Genomic DNA, 14,971 nt, shown 5'->3' with positions numbered 1-14,971 from the left:
GAAATATTGTATGTTTAATAACACTGTAGAATCAAGGATGTGAGGACAGTAAGGTGAGGTTAAGCGTGTGTGTGGTGTGTGTGTGGTGTGTGTGTGGTGTGTGTGTGTGGGGGGGGGGGGGGGGGGGGGGAGGTGTGTGTTTTGGTTTTTTTATTGTGCTAACCCACAGAGATTCCTCCAGGCCGCCCTTAATGCCAAGCACCAGGTGCGACCTGAACCAAACTCGATTGGACAACGTTTCTCTATTGGCGTTTGTAATGCAGTGTAATTGCTGTAAATATAAAGTAAAAAAGAAAGACTATGCTATAAAATAGGGATGCACCCGTACTAAAACGAAATATGATCTCTATATGTAGCCCGGTACGCGAACAGGTAAAAATGCCCACGGGGAACGGAACAATCCCTTTTAAAACAAGCCACGTTAAAAGGTTTAATCATACAGTATATATAGTGTTAGTTTCCATTCATTTGCTTAAGTTATTTCATTATTCCAAAAGATAACAATAAACTTTGATCATTAATACCGCCCGATGCAGAATCGATTTACAAACAGTTCCCATCAAAATGTTCGCGGGGTGCCATTGTAATCTCTCGTACACTTTATCCTGGATGCTGTCAATGAAGCTTAGTCTGAGCAGAGAATTATGTATGTTGTCGGACTCTGACGCAGTTCCACCCTGGTGTTTGAAGACTGGAATATCAGTATTCAGTAGCTGCTACAACAAAGGGAAAATACACGGATGGATCCCTTCAGGATCGTTCAGATGAATGCAATTATCTCCGGTGTCTGACGCCGTCAGTGATTTCTAGTGCGCTTCAATCACTTTCAGGACTGTGCGTTGAACAAACGGCTGCAGTGTTGGTGCTGTTGGTTTCGTACATCTGTTTTGAATTACGTTTGGTGTTAATACTGTATTTTATATTAACAGAGTTTCCACCTTATTCGAGGTTGTTCCCAAGTCTTTGTTACAGAAACGCAAGGTACCAGACCTTTGGAGAACCAAAAAGAGACAGCACTCCAGAAAACCTTCTAGGTACACATGAGACAATTTCCTTGTAGAGTGACAGCTCGGCTAATAAATATGTGCTATAATTTTTCTGTGAGAAGTAATCTTTTTATCTTTTAATTTTTTATCATAGAATTACTTACAGTGAGTGAGTGAGTGAGTGAGATGCTGCTTAATATCAAATCAGGGACACCAATAATGATCATTGAACACATCTAGCGATGGGACCTGGGTCTTTGAAGTCGCACACAAATGCTTCAGTTACAAAATTACAAGACCCGTGAAGATCTGGGTTAGAATAGGTCTTCAGCAACTCATGCTTGCCCTAATAGGAGACTATGCTTGTCTTAAGAGGTGACTAATGGGATCGGGTGGTCAGGCTCAGCTCACAGACTTGATATCAATCACTGGATTGTCTGGTCCAGACTCGATTATTTACAGACAGCCATCATATAGCTGGAATATTGCTGAGTGAGGCGTTAAACGAAAAACAAACAAACAAAACCCCGATCCAGAAAAACTTTGAACACCCATCAGTTGCCATAACAGAACCATGGCCCAGCTACCAGGCTATAATTGTTTGTTAAATCTGTGCTTGGTGTTGATTCCGCCTTTATGTTTTCAGTGCAAAATGCTGTGAAAAGCAGGTGCTAAAACAAAATTGACAAAAAGAAACCATAATAACATGCTGTCCTAGATATTCCATCTCATTGCCTGAGAACCGACATATTTTGATAGTACAATATAAATGAGACAAGACAAAGCTTAATAATTGTCAGTTTTATTGAAAATTGTCTACAAACTGCCACACTTGAAGCAGAGACACAATTTCCTGATACACATATCACAAAAGTAACGGCATAATCTTCACCTGGGCTTTTACAGCTCCAGATGAGCATAAACAATTCAATATTAGTGTAGTAGTGGTCCTGAAATCATTCAACTTAAAACATAACTGTTATAAAAATCTATTCATCATGGTTTTAAGGTGTTCAATAACAGCAAAATGAACACATCACCTATGACATGACCAAAAAATATTTGGTTCTATCAATATATAAAACTCAATGACAAGAACGTGTTTATGACCGCATAATCCAAACCACATCAATACACACATATCTTCTATCAAAGGTTTTAATTTCTCTTTGTATTATTTATTGGTCTATATAACCTATTTAAGAAATGACTTCCCCAATGTGATAAGCTTGCACACTTGCATACTATGATCCCCATTACATCCTGAACCATTATCCGAAACCACTCAAAATATAACGAATGGTGGCGAATGAGTCTAGCATATCTTTTATAATATATGGAACAAAATAAGTTTGGGATTATGAATATTTTGGGGGATATTTTATGAAGACTGAGCAGTCAATTTCATATAAATATCCCCCCCATAATATTCATGATCCCTAATTTGTTTTGTTCAGGATTATATTTGAATGTATTTTTTACTCCCAGTTGGGGTATGGTAAGATACTGAAAAGGTTGTTTGGCTTAAAGTGAGCACACACTTACTACTGGATTAAACCAGACCAACAAACTCAAATTACACAACATTCTCATTTTATTAGAAAAGATCTACCCTAAAATTGTAAAAGGTACAAAAGGGAAAAAAAACTGTTTAATTGAAAAAAAAAAAAAAAAAAAAAAATCATAGTAAAAAGAACAATTTTATTTTATTCAATTTTAAAAGATTTCATTCAAAAGGAAAATAACCACTTTTTCGCCTGATGCCAATTGGTTTTGTTTGTTTGTTTGTTGTTTAACGCCACACTCAGCAGTATTCCAGCTATATGACGGCGGTCTGTAAATAATCGAGTCTGGACCAGACAATCCAGTGATTGACATCATGAGCATCGATCCACGCAATTGGGTCATGCCAAGTGGTACATTACCAGAAACCAAGTGTAACATGAAATGTGGTTGGTCATGCCTCACATCAACCAAACCATTCCAGCTGAATAATAAACATGTATATTCAATAATGCTGCGTACTGGCTTCATTATTATGCTCCATTGCCAGCCAGTTATCACAGACAGGTAGCCAACTATTTTCTACATCTCCTTTGCACATGTATGGTTTTACCCTGCTTTTAGCAATATTCCAGCAATATCAAGGCAGGGGACACCAGAAATGGGCTCCACACTATGTACCCATGTGGGGAATCGAACCCGGGTCTTCGGCGTGACAAGCGAACACTTTAACCACTAGGCTACCCGACCGCCCCTCTCCAGCTGTGGAGACGGTGGGGTAGCCTTGTGATAAAAGTGTTCACTCATCACGCCGAAGGCCTGGGTTCGATTCCCCACATGGAATCTATGTGTGAGGCTCAAATCTTGTGTCCCCCGCCGTGATATTGCTGGAATATTGCTAAAAGCAGCGTAAAATCAAACTCCCTCACACACTCTAGCTTTGTTATCGCTTCTATCATGCTCGTTAAGATTTCCTTGGAATTGATCTTATTAGCTTCATTTCAGGACTATCTGATTGTCTATGACATATCAAATACAGGTGTGATTATATCACAATACTTAACTTGCACAACTTCTGCATGAAATTCTCCATATCCTATGTGGCCTGGATAAAAAAATGTTGAATAAGTATGTCTTGTTTAGTGTCAGGTGGTAAACAACTCAAAAGAAGTTAAAGAACACCTGATTTTTTCAAACGACTATCGTTAATCTGTCATGCCTGGTGCATGTGCGGACCCCCCCCCCCTTTTTTTGTGCATCTGATGACATTTTGTATGCGCACTGCCTACCATGATAACATGTTGATTTGAATGGTAAAGTAAAACTCAGAATGATTTACATATAGTGTTTGTGATTTTGGGGTAGGTTTTGGATGGTTTGTTGAGAAGTACTAAACAGTAGGTAATAAAAGAAATATCTCCATATACATACAAAATAAAATAACGTGTTATATTACAAATGTAGCAACGTGAAAACTACAACAATTATTATGTAAAACACTGGCACTAGCTTCATATTAGGAAGTGAGAATGTGATGTGAAATAACACTGACATATCATAAATGTTTTATGACACAAATATATGGAAGTGTGATTTAATTTGCTTGCATACAAAAATAATTAAACTTTTGTCCCAAAAATGTCTTATTTCCATGTTATGAAAGTGTTCATGCTCAGTATAGATAAAGGCACATCCTTCTGGCATATAAAAGAAATATATCTACATTCACTGGTTGAAAAGTCACTGCTACCATGGCAACAACTCCAAAGAGAGGCTGTGTATTGTCACATGATTACAAATATCTTCGTTCACTGGTTGATAAGCCACTGCTTCCATGGCAACAACTCCAAAGAGAGGCTGAGTATGGTTACATGATTACAAATATCTACATTCACTGGTTGATAAGCCACTGCTACCATGGCAACAACTCCAAAGAGAGGCTGTGCATGGTCACATGATTACAAATATTTACATTCACTGGTTGATAAGCCACTGCTACCATGGTAACAACTCCAAACAGAGGCTGTGTATGGTCACATGATACCATGGTTACCTGAGTGGCATGTAACTTAAATCATGTACATAAAGAATATAAACAAACGGTTTTGATACATACAATACTTCAATCAATGCCACAGAAAATGATTATCAGTTGCAAGTGTGGAGGCAATTTCCACATTTTGTAAAAACTGACCAAGTCATTGACACGACTCGGAAACACAATTTTACAGGTTTCCATGAGAGATTGAGAGGTGACAAATAAGAAAATGAAATTATAATATAGCCTGATATAGAAATATCAACTTCACATCAAATAGTGACATTATTTTTGAAAACATGATGCATCAGAGAGTAAAGACAAATAAATCTGGTGCAGTTAGAAAATAAAAATATTGTTGTAAACTTTGAAAAGTACGGTAATCAAAATGGTAAAAACCTTCATCCAGTTAATGATTTGTTTTCGAAAATCTTTTCTGTCAAAGGGAGACTACTCTCCAAGGTCTTATGCCCATTGCTAGTCAAGACCTTGTCTGTGAAAATGATTATTATTTCTCTGTAGTTGTAATCATTAACTGATAGATTAATAAACATCATAATTATTGAGGCTCCAGAGTATGAGAACGACTTCATCAATCTTTGTATATTTACCCATTTGTGTGAATACATATCACTGCTCTGGCTATGATGAGATGAGAATTTGTATTTTATTTTGATAATTCAAATGCAACGTCTCAGTACCCCTGCTCATTGTGCAGACCGTCATGGATAAAAAAATACCAAATGTATCAAACTGTATCTAGGGCTAGCCATGTCATAAATTAGCATTAAATGAGGTATCCACTGGCTGGTCTCTGCTGATGTCAGACAGGGACTGACTAATTCCGCGAGAACGTGTCCGTTCCGAGTCCCGTCGACTCCTGCTGGGTGTGTCAACACTGTCACACACTTTCTTCACCACATTGTTGAATAACACCGGCTTGTCTGCATACACGTGGTGACCGGCCCCTGAGATGCTCTGAAACAAATTGAAAATAATTAAAACAAGGCAAAAAGTGAGCAGGGCTCAGTAATAACCCCGACCTCGACTACAACATTAGCTGAAGAAGAATTTCATATTGGAGATATATTAACACCATTAAGTTTGAGCCAGTTTCTTTTAAAAAGCACAATAATATAAAATAGTAAGGGCATGATTCAAAGATCCACTGGTGCATCATTGGCAAGCTTTGCCAGACACAGTACACGTGACAAGAGCAAAAAAAGCAATATTTTCTCAGAAAATTTGATTATTGAAATCAAACTTTGAAACCTCTCCTATTGGTATAGGAACTCAACCACCAATTTGAAAAGAATCGACAAAGCAGTTTTCAAGTTATAGGTCGCATGAATGTTGAAGGAAAAAAGATCTAAGTTCAAAAAATGAAAAAAATAATATTTTTCTCAGAAAATCCACATATCAAAATCAAAACTTTGCTCTGCAACTCTTCTTTTAGTATGGAAACTGTTCCCGAAAAGAATCCATAAAGTTGTTTGAGGTTGTAAGCTGTTTAAAGTAAGTTATAGGTCGCACAAATGTTGAAGTAAAAAAAAGTAAAAAAAGTAAGAAAAGAAAGAAAAATAGATGTATTTTTTTCCATAAAATCCCAACACTGAATTAAACTTCACACTGCACCTCTCCTATTGGTATAGAAAGTGTTCACCAAGATAGAAAAGAATCTATGCCCTAACTTTAAACTGAAAGGTTGCACACAAAAATGTCCTCGGAACAATGGAAGATTCTAAAGCTTAGAGTGATTTTTCCACCAGTTGCTTAGTACGATCTATAATCCCCTTCAAAACTTTCGTTTGGGGGAGGGATAACAAGCAGATTGACTATGGAGATACAATGAACAGACGACAGATGACAGACAACATGCTTTGCCATGAAATTCATGACAATCAATCCAGGTGATCAAAAAAGAAACAAGAGTTTGCCACTAACATGGCTATATCCCCCGCCCCTGTTGCAGAATTTATGACATAATTAAATCTAAACAAACCCTAACCTTTTTTAACCGAGGTGGAACTTGTCATGGAAATTGTAAAAAAAAAGAAGAGTTTGGAACCTAAGTCCATCTTAATGCCATGGAAAAGTAAAAAATAAAAATTTCTAAAATTTCTTAAGAGCAAAAGGCACCAGTTCAGCATGGACATGACAGGCCTGCAAAGTTTGATGCCAAAATATTGAAGAGTTCTGCTCCGGAAACGAAACCTGACGTACGGACGGACAGACGGATTGACAGACGGACGGAGCCCGTTTCTATATTGATAACTATATTGATAACAACAATCAAAGCTGGGTTGCTCAATACCTCAAATTCATGGAATGTTAACAAAGGTCTAAACATGTAATTGTTAGGGATGGTATAAAGAAAACATGAGTTATGATCAAGAGCTATGAGTTAAGTATGAATTAATCACACTTACCTGTACAACAACATAACTGTCAGTCCGAAGCTTCTTAACATGGTGACCTATCTGTTGGTCAATCCATGACCTTGACCCGTGGATGAAGGTCATAGAGACTTGGGGCGCAACATCGGTTATTCTGTTTATCATTGGATTTCTAGCCCAGCCAAAGGACATCTGCATCGTTTTGAACGCAGTTTCTCCACTGGAAGATGATGCAATGAGAGGGAATATACTGATAGGCTGGTATACAGGTGAAAATTAAGTAGAGTAAGTGAGTGAGTCAGGTTTAACGCCACTTTTAACAGTATTCCAGTTATATCACGGCGTGTCAGCTTAATGTGGGAGGAAAGCCCGAAGTGATGCAGGTCTTAGACGTTTACCACTTCAATGAAACCCTCAAGCACGGGTATGGTGCTGACAAATCTAGAAACATAATCGGGGTGAACAGGGATTCGAATCCACAATCCTAGGTTTCTGGCGTGCCCAAGGGACGCAACTTGCGGCGACTTAGACGACTGGGCCACCCGTGCCCCTGAAAATTAAGTAGAAACATCTGGTAGTCCTTCACAGTTCTAGCTGTACTCAGTTACTGAATATCATCCACTGTCCCATTAAGTCGCTATTTACCAGGACGTATCTTAAATGCTTTGACATTGTAATTCCTATGATGTCACTGCTCCCAAGAAAGAAATACATTTGTGTCTTTTTTAAATATCAGCTTCTGTGGTAATGCTGCAGTTTTGATCAGTGGTGGTTATTGAATTTTAAACCACTGATTGACCAATCAGAATCGAGCATTTTCCCAAGTTTATTTATTTGTTGCTTACGCCGCTCTCAGCAATATTGCAGCTATATGACAGCAGTCTATAAATATTCAAGTCTGGACCAGACCGTCCAGTGATTGACATCACAAGCAACAATCTACACAATTTGGATACAATGACATGCAAGTCAGCAAGTCTGACCACCCAGTCCCGTTAGTTGCCTCTTACAACAAGCATGGATTGCCAAAAACCAATTGTAACCCGGATCAAGGCAGACAATGCATGGTAGAATGTACTGTATTTGAGGACTATCAGCACTTTCAGCACGGCTGCTGTACAGGTATTAAGTATCAGACTTTGCCTCACATCATCAGCATTACATGTAAGAGACCTACCTTGGTTTCTGAGCATTGCAATGATAGATATAATCAAATATTGTCTCATCGGCGAAAAGATCAGCAAACTTGGCTTGAAGATCTGGGCGAAAACGTTTGATTAGACCGGGACCTATCATCAACAGAAAAAAACACATTGCAAAACCATCACCGAATCTTATGGTTCTTATTGTTCAAAGCGGTGTTAAACCCAATCCACTCACTCACTATGTGGTTCAGACACTATTGTATACCAAACTGACACAAGTCAAAGAGTGAGTGAGAATGATTTTACGCCGCTTTTAGCAATATTCCAGCAATATCCCAGTGAGGGACACCATAAATGGGTTTCATACATTGTACCCACGTTGGGAATCAAACCCTGGTCTTCGGCGTGACGAGTGAACGCTTTAACCACTAGGCTCCCCTCCCCCTGCCCCCATACTTCCTTTAAAAAAATAAACAGTATGAACATGATAAAATATAAGTTTGATTATTTCGAGGTCATATAGGAAATTCTGTTGTTTGTCATTGATAGTATATCAGCAATATCCCAGGCAGAAGACAATGACATGTCAACGATCATGTCTGGACCAGACAAACCAGTGATTATCATAATGAGCAAGGTCTCAAGTCCCAACCAAGTCACAGACCGCCGTCAGATCTGCTGGAATACTGCTGAGTGTGGCGTTAAACAAACAAACAAACATGATTATGGTAAATGAAACAATTAGCCTTCATAATCAACACCCCCAGTTCCCATGCACTCAGCTATATCCAAATCTTTGGATCAGACATACCAGTGCAACCATCTACTTGCAACAGTGAGTGAGTGAGTATGGTTTTACGCCGCTTTTAGCAATATTCCAGCAATATAACGGCGGGGGACACCAGAAATGGGCTTCACACATTGTACCCATGACGGGAATAAAACCCGGGTCTTTGGCGTGATGAGCGAACGCTTTAACCACTAGGCTACCCGACCGCCCCTCTACTTGCAACAATGCGTACCATCTGGGTGTGGTGATATGCATTCAAGTCCCAGAGCCGGACCACCATATTCAAGTTAGCTGCCTCTTACGTGGGATTCGGGGTATAAGAATTTCAACCCGAGCAACCTACGGTGGTCGTAAGAGGCTACTTAATGCATCAGGTGGTCATTTTCAGTGACTTGGCTGATTGCATGCAGGGGCGGTCGGGTAGCCTTGTGGTTAAAGCATTCGTTCGTCACACCGAAGACCCGGGTTCGATTCCCGACATGGGTACAATGTGTGGATCCCATTTCTGGTGTCCCCCGCCGTGATATTGCTGGAATATTGCAAAAAGCGGCGTAAAACCATACTCACTGATTGCATGTCACCATATCCTGACAATGTGTATCATTGCTCACAATATCGCTCACTGGATTATCTGGTCCAGAGTCATTTATTTATAGGCCGGTAATTTACAGCTGGAAACTGCCGAGTGATGGTGACTACTCTAACCTGTAACATTACAGGGCTGGTTGCTATGGACAACAGGTGGAAAAGACTCACCCCAGGGGCCTGCCACCCTCAGTCCTGCCAGGGGATTGAAGGGTTGCAACATTGTAGCAATCATCCTGATCCATGTGGGGACCCGTCTCTGTATCTGGTTGTCTGGGGGCTTCTCCGGAAACCCCCAGGGATCCACTAGAATAAGGTGCTTTATTCTGTCTGGATGTTGGATCGCATACGAACTCGATACAAAAGCACCCAGGCTGTGTCCTAACAGTATAAACTTTTCTAGCTTCATTTCCTTGCGCCATTCCTCTATGGAACTGACAAACTCGTCTTCAGCTATTTTGGGATCACTACTGAAATTGGGTCGTGAGCTCCGCCCAAATCCAAGGAGGTCAAATGTATAAACGGGCCTGTTCTGTGCCAGAGCGTCCATGTTCTGTACCCAAAGACCGAGCCCACCTCCCATGCCATGTACCATCACTAGGGGAGTGTTCTCAGCCTTCCTGTTGAGAGTCACAGACCAGATACGAGACTGAGTCGTCCTTATTGTAACAAAACGAGAGTCTATCAAACTCTTCACACCTGAAACAAGAACAAACATTAGGCAAACCCACAGGTACCAGATCCAGTGGACGAAACCACCGGAGTCATCAGAAGATGTCCTCCCAGAGTTTGCCCTGATGCAGAAAACCTGTGTACCATATTCGACTTAATAAGCGCCCACGGCGATATTTGCTAATATATTTGCTAGTGAACAATAGCAATTAGCACCCCTTCTGATTGATCAATGTACACAACACTTATTCATTTGCGTATAATACGTGTTATATGCACCCTTAATTATGGGCAATTAAATTCTGGAAAAATGTATCTCTCGTATATAAACATTTCAGGCTTTCAGCATAAACCACAAAATTCATCTTTCAACTCTGTTTTTTCTCTCACCAAAATAATATTCTAATAAGAGCCCCCTATTTCTAATTTTGAGAGCACCCTGGGCGCTTATTACATTGAATACGGTATTTGACGCAATCTAAGGAGGAAATATGCAATATTATTTCTCTGTTGCATCAGTCATAACGCAGATCATTCAGTCTGTCAAGATCAATTAATTGTACCAAATTGTCGGAACATTAAAATTTGAAACAGACATATCCCTTGACAATAAAATATGACCGATATCAGCTTTGTCTAATGTTGGAAAACCTAATGTTCACAAATGGAACATCCCTACTGGCAAGCTCTCGGTTGCAGCCAATCAGAACTAAGTTTCTGTAGTTGCCTAGCAGAACGGTTGTACTTCCTGTCAGCCACTGTCAAGAATAGGTTACGCCACATCATGTAAAGAGTAAAGAGTTATTATATTATAATGCAGCTCCCTTATCAGTCTATATATATCAATCTGTTATCTGCAAATATGATAACAAATATTGGACATTACAAATTACATTATAATTAGTTTAGCAATTCGAGAAACAAGATAATATGTTTTAAATTAAAAATTAAATTCATTACGAAACCTAACCATGCTAACATCATTTAGTACTTTTGTTAAAATGGCCCCCTTCAAAAGACATATGACTTCCTGTACTACAGCTAGGGAGTCATAATGATCCCGAGTTCTAAGAGGCAAGGGGAAACCCTGTCCCCCCCACCCAACCCCGGTTTGGTGCAATTCAGAATTGGAGTTTGGCTACCAAAACCCCACCTTTGGTTCATTGCCATTGGATACCTTCAGTTCGGTGAAGAAAAAAATAATGCTGTTCAGTATTTTTCATTATTCCATATCATGAAATGGTACCAGTTCACCACTAGACTGATCTGCATAGTTAACTCAAGAAATATATTCAACGGTTTTGGAGTTCTGCGCCGGAAACAAGAACTACCATCATTTTCAGCAAAGTCCAACTTGTCTTTGGACTGCATGCTGCTCAACGTGAAGTGCCCAAATCAACAATGGTCATTTCTGGTAGTTGTGTGCCAAGAAATTTGTCAGATACTTTTTTAACTCCTGATGTTTTCTTTTTGAGGTAAATAAACTACTGAAAGCTTTGATAATCTGCACGCTCAGCATTTTTGCATACCATACGTAACTTAGAATATAAAGAAAGCCTACTCATTAAACAGTTATTGCGAGTTTCATCTGGGAGTGTCCTTCGACTATGCACCTGTCAAATGGATTCGACAGTAGCATTGAGAGCATTAAACAAACAAACAAACAAAAAAACAGTAGTTGATCACTTGTTGATGAAGGCATCTGTACCAAAATGTCACATTGAAATACCGTATCTGACATAATAAGCGCCAAAGGCGCCCTCAAAGTTAGAAATAGGGGGCTCTTATTAGAATATTATTTGTTGAAAGATCGTAAGTTTCGTGGTTTATGCTGACAGTCTGAAATGTTTACATACGACAGATATATTTTTTCCAGAATTTAATTTCCCATAATTAAGAATGCATATATATAATATACATATTATACACAAATATATAAGTCCTGTGTACATTGATTAATTGGAAGGGGTGCTAATTGGGATTGTTCACTAGCCAATATATTAGAAAATATCGCTGTGGGCGCTTATTACGTCAAATACGGTAATATAGAAGTTGAAATCCACAAGTCAACTCCATATTCACTGACACTACAGCTACTAAAATGCCACTTAAAGACTTGATGAAAACTCTCCGGGGTACTTATACCCTGAATGGTTGTTGAATTGTTACCGCCTTATTGTCGACATTGAGGAACATACTCATTTGGACTTACATTTTAAAATGCGCTGCTCCACCTGCACAAGCTGCGCCATTGATGTAGGTCTCCACTGGATCCACTGACGAGGCCTCACATACTCCAAACTGAAATGGGAAGAGGAAAGAGGTTTTAGTACAAGTGTCATAATACACTACATATTCAGTGTATAAAATTCCCCAATATTACAGTAGACAACTGCACTGGCAGCATCGCAAGGTTACCAGAACAGATAAAATGTCGCCAGTCGAGAAATTTCAAGACTAACAAAAAAAAGGGTAAATATGAGAATAGCACTGTTTTATGTTAGTTCTCAGAAAATAACAATAAACTAGTGGATTGTCAACTTAGTACCTTTAACTCCTGACCATCAGGCGTGCAACTTTTCAAACGGGACACTAACAAATTGCGATATTGAATTTTCAGTGTTTGGCTTGAATTTCTCCATGCAGACCAGCAAACCAGAAGTTATCAACCAGTTACTGGGGTAACAGCTGTCAACATTGGCTAACAATGAAATTAACCATATTTAATTAAATACTGAATAATACAACAGCATGCATGTATGATATGCATCACCTTCTACATCATGTACGTAACTGTATTTTCTGTAAAAAATGTATATTATACACATGAAAATACAGACTATCACGTTAACTTCCTGGCTTAGTACTTGGAGTTGATACAAGATTACATGCAGATGGAACTAATAGTTTGTCCAGGGGTGCGTGATAATGATAATAACAATAATTTAAGCTACTGAACATAACATAAGCCCTCCTAACAGAACATATATCATAAACAATTAAACAAATGGCACACAATATCAACAATACACTGACCTCCAATTACTATCATCAAACACAAAACTCCACCATGTCTATTAGGACTGGAGCGAGTCCAAATTAACTACCAGTGAACCAACCTCCCTATTACCTGACCCTACGGGAAACCCGCTGTATGTCTCAAGAGATACGTACAAAATGTCGGACATGCATCAAGCAAGTCAGCTAGTCTGATCACCCGATCCTGTTAGTTGCCATTTACAGCAAGCATGGGTTGCTGAAGATCTATTCTACCCCGGATATTCACAGGTCGTTTTGTAATGAAGTAAAATTTCTCCTCTATATCATTGCACAATAAATAAACATGGATGCTGGGATGGACATAGTAATTAATATTCTTTAAGATACTTATTTCTTAGGGTGGAATAAAACTGGACATACAAGAAGAAAGTGATCTTCAATGGTATCTAAGTTACATAGCTGGCACATTCTATATCTTCTCTTTTAATAAAGGTACATTGTCAGTTTCAATAAAAAGTTTGTGTGAGGAACATCGGAATCCTGCTAAAACAATACAAAACGCCTTACACATAAATCAGATAAATTAAGTTGACTGTGGTTTCAGAATTTTATGACAGAATAAAATATTACCTAGATATCATGAATGTACTGTAACCATATAGTCTAATACCATGAATTCTGCAAATAATCTCGAGTCAAGAAAAAAAAAAAATCAACATGCAGCTACTGCATGGCTACTGGGTAGAAGAACGCAAAGCAACAACACTCATATAATTCTTTTACCAATTATTTTCCTATATTTTGACACACACACACACACACACACAACCTGTTTCGTAAGTGAATGAACTCTGATCTAGCCTACATAAACTGGTTAAGTTCTTCAATGCTTTGCCGACTTCCATGTCCCCCTGAAACTACGCAGTTTAATTATCAGCATGTTCCCAACTTACACCACTCTGATCGCATGATGTACAGCCCTTGTAAAAAACTGGAAAGTTGCCGTTATAAAACACATGCTTATATAACATTACTGTCAAGCCTAAATGTAAACATTGGTGACGTGAGAAAAGCTACTGCAGTAACATCAATCGTAATTTCCAACAGGTGCGCGTTATTAAAAAAATATTCAGTTTTGAAAGTATTACAACAAAAAATAGAAAAATGCGCATAAACAAAATAACACATTTCCGACAGAACAGATACCAATGTGTAAAACATGTAATTGCGATGTGACATTTCAGAATAATTTGTATAAGAATTAGTTGTACACAAACATCATGTGACACTGACATTAATACTAACTTCCTTCCTTTCAGCTCAGACGCCATTAAATAGTGGTACCAACAATCGCCCCGTGAAGAATTCTGAGACAGTTCTATGCATTATCTTTCACATGACACATTATTTGAAACTTGCTCGTCACCTTACCTTTGTTCTGTTGGTTCGTCCACTTTCCCTACTTCCGTGGGCTGCGCCATGTTTTCCCCAAGTCACGTGACCAAAGTCTGTCGCTCAGAAACAGCGAGCAGTCGATAAGACAGTCTTAACCATGACGCAGTGAATTCCAATCCAAGAAAAACCTTATTACCGGTTTATGCAAATATGCTTACCGTCTTTCACGTGTACGTTGAACACATGATGTAATCACGACTAACATTGCAAAGCCTGATACTTTCTATCAACCATGTAGGCCTATGAATATTTGCATCGTTTGGAGGAAGGAAAAGAAACAACAAAATAAAACTATATATATGTTTATTTAGCTAATTAAACTAGTTCCTCAATCGACCTATTCCAATGAAATAGTTAGTTTCTTATCATTAATAATTGCATACCACTAATTAATGTGAGGG

General features: G+C 38.7%; 1 protein-coding gene across 3 annotated transcripts; it reads right to left on the bottom strand.

Moving 5' to 3' along the window:
- Positions 1-1,772: 1,772 nt before the first annotated feature.
- LOC124140869 ((Lyso)-N-acylphosphatidylethanolamine lipase-like) lies at positions 1,773-14,771 on the bottom strand. Of its 3 annotated transcripts, none has more exons than XM_046508677.2 (6): positions 14,547-14,771; positions 12,328-12,416; positions 9,615-10,142; positions 8,101-8,212; positions 6,957-7,143; positions 1,773-5,505 (listed from the first exon to the last, which is right to left on the bottom strand). In XM_046508677.2, exons 1-6 carry the CDS (start codon positions 14,594-14,596, stop codon positions 5,302-5,304), a joined length of 1,170 nt encoding a protein of 389 aa, XP_046364633.1. In that variant the 5' UTR covers positions 14,597-14,771; the 3' UTR covers positions 1,773-5,301. The 3 variants fall into 3 exon arrangements, with proteins under 3 accessions (XP_046364633.1, XP_046364632.1, XP_046364634.1); XM_046508676.2 differs by lacking the exon at positions 14,547-14,771 and adding an exon at positions 14,069-14,215; XM_046508678.2 differs by lacking the exon at positions 14,547-14,771 and adding an exon at positions 13,981-14,016.
- Between the last annotated feature and the right edge of the window lie 200 nt (positions 14,772-14,971).

Source organism: Haliotis rufescens, unplaced genomic scaffold (assembly GCF_023055435.1).
Source record: "Haliotis rufescens isolate VD_foot unplaced genomic scaffold, xgHalRufe1.0.p SCAF_17, whole genome shotgun sequence".
Lineage (NCBI taxonomy): Eukaryota > Metazoa > Mollusca > Gastropoda > Lepetellida > Haliotidae > Haliotis > Haliotis rufescens.
Note: the sequence above shows the minus strand (reverse complement) of the source record. Positions and strands in the feature narration are given on the sequence as shown.